This window comes from Corapipo altera, unplaced genomic scaffold, assembly GCF_003945725.1.
Source record: "Corapipo altera isolate COAL_440 unplaced genomic scaffold, ASM394572v1 127514, whole genome shotgun sequence".
NCBI lineage: Eukaryota > Metazoa > Chordata > Aves > Passeriformes > Pipridae > Corapipo > Corapipo altera.
In genome coordinates, this window is record NW_020886056.1 from 844 (window position 1) to 7,772 (window position 6,929).

Below are 6,929 nucleotides of genomic sequence, written 5' to 3' on the forward strand. Positions count from 1 at the left end.
GGGCCCATCTTGGTGCCAGGAGACCTCGGCTGGGATCCTGGTGACCTGTCCATGGAGCATCTGGGGGTGCCAGAGTGAGGGGATTTCGGGCCGTGCCCGGGGACTGTGGGGGGCTGTTGGAGCACCGCTGAGGGAGCTGCTACCTCTCTGTTCCCCTGCCGGTTGGGCTTCTGTGGGAACAAGTTAGCCAGCAGCAGCTGCATTCAGTTAGTTCGGATCAAGCAGGAGTGTTTTGGCCTTGACTGGTTGTGGGAAGTAGCAGAGACTGTGGAAAGCTGCCTTAGGGATAGAAATAGAAATAGTAACATTAACATGGTATAAAAGGTAGCAACTGTAACAAAGAAAGGTCTCAGTATCCCCAGTGAGCTGAGTCCATGATTTAATATGCCACAAATGGCGCTCGAACAGGGACCTTAATAAAACGCCGGAGGGAGGACGTCTTACCCGTGGCATAGCTCGGCTGGACGATGGGCTGAAAGGAAGCCCAGGTGCACTGCAATTACCTTACTGCTGGACAGCGGGTAAGCAGCCGAGGACGTGATGGGGAACTCTGTGCCCGTAGAGCATAAGAATGTAATCGAAGTATTTAACATAATTTGTGTAAGCAACAGCGAGAGCTATCAGATATGGACTTAAAGTCGGCTGTTAGCATGGGCTTGTGACAATGATCCTAACATAAATCCATACGCTGTTTATGATGTGGAACGATGGGACAAAGTCAGAGCCAGCCTTTGGGACAAAGCTCTTAAAAACGACAAGGAGGCCGCAGGACTTGTAAGCCTTTGGCAGACCCTCTATGAGGCCCTGAAAGTCTCTGTTGGGTCCAAGAAATCCCACCCACTGCCAACGGAGACAGTGCTTCTTTGGGAAGCACTTCCCTTGGGAAGCAGGCCCCTTGCCTGCCCAGGGATGACTCAAGTCTGTAGCTTTCTTGGGGAACCCCAGCACACCCAGCACTGAAGATCAGCAAGATCTTCAAGTGCACAATGCTGTGCAAGTGGCCCTTCAGGACAGGCCCCTTTGCAGCCTGAAGTGCCCGTGTCCCTGGGGGTGTGCCCAAGGCTCAAGGGGCAAAAGAGAAGTTGGAGCGGGCCCGTGAGCTGCAGGGCTGAGGGTTTGTGCCCTTTCAGTTGCACCAAGACACAGATAAGGGGAGAAAGCCAGGGTTTATTAACATCAGGGCAAGGGGAGGGATGAAGTGGGGTCAGGAGAAGGGAATGGAAGGAGGGAGCCGTCCATGGGGCTACAGAGGCCGGGAGCTGCCTGGCCTTCTGGGCTGGTTCAGTTGGGCCCAGCATCAGCTGGAGCTGGAGCTGCAGCCGCGCTGAGAAGTGGTCCCTGGGCTGTGGTGGGGGGCTGTTGCAGGGACATTGGTCGTCTCAGCGGAGCAGGTGGAGTTCTCACGGCACGGCTGTAAGTGGCCATGAGTGCAGCTCTCATGGTGGAGACGGAGGGGCAGTCGTCCTCGCTCATGGCTGTAAGGGCTGGAAGAGAGAGGAAGGGAGGCGGGGTCAGAGCGCGGCTGTGCAGGGACCCTAGGAGCCCCCCCTGCCAGGGCCATGCCAGGCAGCTCTTGGCACGGCCAGGAGGGAGCAGGGGCCAAGAGGATGAGCAGGAAAGTGCTGGGCACCAATGGGCACCCACTGGTGCCCCTGCCATGTCTGTGTGCTCTGGCCACGGTGTGCAGGGAGCAGAGCCCTGTGCAGGCAGGGCAGGGATTGCAGCTCCCTGCCCAGGGTCTGTGCTGGTCGTCGACAGCCCCCAGGGAGGCCCTGCTGCCCTCACTCACCTTTGAGGATGGGCCACAGGTCTTGCGGCTGCTCCCTCATGTGCCAGCCGGCCACCCCTGGGAACACAGAGGCTGTCAGGGCCCCAGGGGCTCCACATCGGGAGGCCCCGGGGCTGGGCTGGCAGAGGGCGGCAGCAGCCTCCAGGGCACTCAGGGCTCCCCAGCACATCCCTGGGTCGCATCCTGCGGGGCTGGGGCCAAACTGCAGCGGGGTGGGGAGGGACCGTGGCCTTGGGGCTCACCCATGAATCTGACGGCCGCCTCTCGCAGGGGCTCCTGTGGGCTCTGCAGGTAGGGCAGGGCCTGGTGCAGGTGCTCGCCCCTTTGGCTCATGTCCTTTTCCATCTGCAGAGAGTAGGGGGGTGTCTGGGGGGGCAGCAGTGGGCACGGGCACGGGGCCAGCCCCACACACTGGGCATCAGGGGCTGGGGGCTTCTCCAGCCTGGGGCTGGGCCTTACCGTGCTCGTCCTTACCAGGCAATCGCAGAACCTGAAGGGCTGCTCTGTCTTCAGCAGCTGCTCCAGGTCCTTCCTCTGGAGGAAGCTTGCAGCCCAGAGCAGCGTTTCCCGAGCGGCCTGCAGAGCAGCAGAGAGCGGGACATGGCACCACAACCCGGGGCACAGCCCCTGCGTCCCTGCTCCAAGGCCAGCAGGAGGCTGGAGCCCTTGAGGCCCCAGGGTAGGAGGCAGCCCAGCCCCTGCCACGGGGACACCAGAGCCCAGCAGTGCTCACCTCTGCCACGCGCTGGTTCTCGTCGTGCCAGCGGAAGTACAGTGGGACCAGGCTCTGGCGCACCTGCATCTCCCAGGGCTCTGTTCCCTCTTCCGCCAGCAACTCCATCACCTCTCGGAAGAGGCGAATGGAGAGCAGCTGCACGTGGCTGTTGTCCTGGGACCAAAGAAGACACAAAGACCTCAGCACTGCCTGCTCCAGGCCCTCCAGGTCCATGCCTGAAACTCCCCCAAATTTCCAGACAGCACCCAGTGCCTGTGGCTGGGGGCACAGAGCCTTACGTTGTCAAAGACTGGCCGGAGCGCCTCAGCCAGCCTCGGGGCAGTGGAGCTGAACCCGTCACTGTTGTCTCCATCCTGGAGCGCATTCCGGAACAAGGAGAGGGTCATGGCGACCAACTCTCCATCTCCATCACGCAGCAGCTCCAGGAGGTGCTCAGACAGGCTGCAGATGCCTTTGGCCTGGGTGGAACACAAGGCTGTGCTGGGAAGCCCTGAACAGCTGCCCCACCACCCCCACTCTGGCACTGCAAACCCACGCTGCTGCCCCAGGGCCCAGAGGCCAAAGGCCTGTCCCACAGGGCCTGGGCAGCTGAAGAGGGAGGCAGGAGAGCTGGGAGCAGCTGTCACAGCTCCCGAAGTCCAGCCAAGGCCAAGCCACTGCCCTCTCCAGCCCCAGGCTGCCCGTGTGGCTTCAGCCCCTGCCCCCTTCTCACCATCGAGGGCTCCACGCTGAGCACCAGGAGCCCTCGCAGAGCCAGGCGCCGCCTCTCTGGGCACTGGCTCTGCAGGTGCCTTGCCAGGATCTGCAGGACACTGTCGTGACAGGTGCTGCCGTCCAGATAGTCAAGGACCTGGAAGGCAGAGAGTAGTACCGGGGTGGCCGGGGGGGCAGGAGTGCAGAGCCGGCCAGGGCTGGGCCCAGGCAGCAGCACAGGGTGCAGGCACCGTCCCGGGCAGCTGTGGCTGCCAGAGGGCAGAGAGGGGGAGGCAGCGGGGCCAGGCAGCGCTGGCCATCAGGCTCACCTCGACAAGGAAGGCCAGGGCAGGCAGCTCCCAGCGGAGGCCCTCCCTGCTGAGCAGCCCCAGCAGGTGCCTTGCCAGTGGGCCATAGGAGGGGATCAACACACGGCGCATCTCCCTGTCAGGGCAAAAAGGGAACCCTCGGCCCTGAGTCGGGTGGGCAAAGCTCTGCCAGCACTGGCTCGGCCGTCCCTTGGGGCCAAGGCCCTCTGGCCCACGCCCACGGGGGCTGTGTGGGCTGCCCCGTGCCCAGGGCAGAGATGCCGGGGGCAGCGGGGACAAGGTTGTCTCACCTGGCCAGCAGCCCCACCGCGTAGTGGTGGGTGTCAGCAGAGAGGAGCGCGTCCCAGCCACGCTTGCGCTCCACCGACACCAGCTCCTGGTCCCACTGCAGCCGCCAGAGCAGGGCCTGGATGGTCTGCACCACAAAGCTGTGTGCAGAGCAAAGGTCACGTCACACTGGGAGCCCTGGCCCCAGCCCCGAGGGCACGGCAGGGAGAGGGGATGGGCATGGAGCACCTGCTGGGGTGGGTGGGAAGTCCGTGTTGCTCCTGGCATCCCCTCCAGAAGGTGCTGACTTCCTCTGGCATCTGCTCTGTGCTCATAGAAACTTGGCAGAGCAGAGCCACCAGGAGACGAGGGGCATGAACCAACAGTGCATCTTGGCACTGGGGCTCCTGGACCATCAGCCACAGGGCCAGGGTTGCCTGCGAGAAAGCCACGTGGCGACACCGTCAGTTCCCAGAGGGAGGGAGAGGCCAGGGAGAGCCAGGGGGAGCAGCCGGCCTGCTGCCCCTGAACCTGCCCCCCAGCCCCATTTGCAGCCCAAGGTCTGAGGGAGATGCAGCAGTGGGGGAGGATGGAGAGTCGTTGCAGAGGTGACATGGGGAGGAGCAAAGGCCACTGCCAGAAACTCACAGCCAGGGCAAAGATATCCCTGTGGTCCTCGTCGGAGGTGGACGCGCTGTGCAGTGGCCAGTCCTCCATCACCCCGAGCAGCGCTGGCAGCACCTTGTGCGCTGTGGTGGCCGAGGAGGCGATGGTCCTCCACAGGATTGCAGCAGCTCTGTGGAGCCAGAGCTCTGGGTCAGGGGGGTCTGGGCCTTGGCAGCTGTGGGGGCCCAGGTGACAGAGCCACAGTGCATTGAGGGGCAGGGAGGGCACATGGCAGCAGGATTGGGGACTGACGTGCCAGGGCTGGGAACTGGAGGGGCCAGAGGGACCTGGAACTCTGTGTCAGTGTGGCAGAGCAGGAGGGACAGGCTGGCCAGGGGGCTGGGTTGTGAAGGCTGGTGAACCCTGAGGCAGCAAAGCAGCTGGGCCCTGTACCTGTCACACGCTGGGGCACAGCGCAGGAGAGTCGTCACCACCTGCCCAGGGTGTGTGTGGGCCAGCCTGCGGATGGCAGTGGGCGGCCTGACCTCTGCAGACTCCTGGCACGTGAGCCACTGGTGGATGGGGCTGACACTGGCCGGCACCTGGAGGGGAGTGGGAGACACTTGGAGAGCTGCCAGAGCCAGCAGGTTGCCCAGCTTGCCACAGGAAGGGCTTCCCTTCCCACCACACTCTGCTGGCCTCAAAGGCTCTGGGGGCCTGGCAGAGCCGGCTTGAGGGGCCCCAAGACCCCTGGGGGGCTCAAGCCCTGGCCACAGGCTGCTTACTTCATTTGCACCGGAGACACTTTTCTGCTCCAAAACCCCTAGACTGGGAGCATCAGTGACACTGTCCACGGACATGCAGTCAGTGTCTGCGATGCCCTCAGTCGTGTCGTCAGCCTTGGCCCCGACATCAGTTGGTGCCGTGTCAGAACTTGTCTCGGTGTCAGTCAGTGCCGTGTCAGAAGTGGCTGTGCCATCCATCAGGGCCATGTCAGAGGTGGCTCTGCCCTCAAGAGGCGCAGCGTCAGTGGCTTCTGTGCCCTCCACTGGTGCCATGTCCGACTTTGCTGTGTCATCAACCGGTGTCTGGTCAGAGGTGTCTGTGCCATCAACCGGTGCCGTGTCACAGCTGGCTGCGCAAGCAATGGCTGCCATGTGGGTGGTGTCTGTGCCAATAGCTGCTGCCACGTCCGAGGTTGCTGTGACATCAGTCGGTGCCATGTCAATGCTGGCTGCACAGTCACTCAGTGCAGTGCTGACATCAGGCTCCGCCTCGAGCTCGGTTTTGCTGGTGTCAGGCTGTGCCAGGTCCAGACTGGGAGCATCGGTCACACTGTGCGTGGGCGTGCGGTCAGTGTCTGCGATGCCCTCAGTCGTGTCATCAGCTTTGGCCCCGACAACCGTTGGTGCCGTGTCAGAGCTTGTCTCGGTGTCTGCCAGCGTGGTGTCACAGGTGGCTGTGCCATCCATCGGTGCCGTGTCAGAGGTGGCTGTGCCATTAACCTCTGCCATGTCAGTGGTTGCTCTGCCATCAAGCTGTGCCATCTCAGCGGTGTCTGTACCATCAGGAGGTGCGATGACACAGGTGGCTGCGCAATCAATGGCTGCCATGTCAGCGGTTTCTGTGCCATCAATTGCTGCCATGTCCAAGGTTGCTGTGACATGAGTTGGTGCCATGTCACCGCTGGCAGCACAATCCATGGGTGCCATGTCACCACTGGCTGCACAGTGACTCGGTGCAGTGCTGACATGGGGCTCCGCCTCGAGCTCAGCTGCGCTGGTGTCAGGCTGTGCCATGAGCTCGGGCGGTGCGGTCGTGGCTGTTCTGCGCCGAACACCCATGAATTTCAGCAACCTCTGCAGGAGAAGAAAGGGCAGGGAAGAGAGGGAAGTGGCATGGAGTGCTCTGACAGCGGTGCCAGGCAGAGCAGGGACAGCAGGCCCAGCCCAGGGGGGGATGGCTGCAGGTACCTGAACCGCCCTGCGCAAGCGGCCACGGGCGTGGTCCTGCTCTTCTGGGCGGTCCCAGCCTGGATCTGGCAAAGAGCGAGCGCAGTCAGAGCTGAGGGGCCGCGGGAGAGGCCAGAGAACACAGCCCAGCCCTGCACTCCACAGGCAGGGCCAGCCCTGGGATGCCCAGGGGATGGAGCACGGATGCCGGGGGGATCAGCCTTGGCCACCCCTTTCCCCCTCCCTTTCCCCGGACATGTCCAGAGGGGACGGCAAGGCGTCCAGCTGGCTGCAGCCACCATCCCTGTGGCCCAGCTCCAGCACTCACCCTGCTGCAGTGGTTGGAAGTGCTGCACCTCCTCCTCTGCTTCCTGTGCTGGGCCAGCTCTAGGGCCTCTCCTGTTCTTCCTCTTCCTCCGGAGCAGCCGGCACAGTCCGAAGCATCCCTCCGCCATGGCACAGTCTGGTCTTGAGGGCACCTGCGGGAGAGAAACCTCGGAAAAAAACCCCTGGCGGCCAAGTGTCACACAATGGCCTGCGGGGCTCCTGCCACAGGG

The 6,929-nt window shown here is 63.0% G+C and overlaps 2 protein-coding genes across 2 annotated transcripts; both read right to left on the bottom strand.

The window, feature by feature from the left end:
• Window positions 1-1,147: 1,147 nt before the first annotated feature.
• LOC113940984 (maestro heat-like repeat-containing protein family member 6) lies at window positions 1,148-4,056 on the bottom strand. The gene is made up of 10 exons (XM_027632140.1): window positions 4,024-4,056; window positions 3,838-3,962; window positions 3,548-3,662; window positions 3,238-3,375; window positions 2,804-2,983; window positions 2,523-2,678; window positions 2,264-2,365; window positions 2,032-2,134; window positions 1,790-1,846; window positions 1,148-1,484 (listed from the first exon to the last, which is right to left on the bottom strand). The coding sequence occupies exons 1-10, from the start codon at window positions 4,054-4,056 to the stop codon at window positions 1,282-1,284; spliced, it is 1,212 nt and encodes a 403-aa protein (XP_027487941.1). The 3' UTR covers window positions 1,148-1,281.
• A 474-nt stretch (window positions 4,057-4,530) lies between these two features.
• LOC113940983 (papilin-like) lies at window positions 4,531-6,914 on the bottom strand. Its single transcript, XM_027632139.1, has 4 exons — window positions 6,701-6,914; window positions 6,394-6,458; window positions 5,206-6,279; window positions 4,531-5,022 (listed from the first exon to the last, which is right to left on the bottom strand). Exons 1-4 carry the CDS (start codon window positions 6,825-6,827, stop codon window positions 4,531-4,533), a joined length of 1,758 nt encoding a protein of 585 aa, XP_027487940.1. The 5' UTR covers window positions 6,828-6,914.
• Window positions 6,915-6,929: the final 15 nt, after the last annotated feature.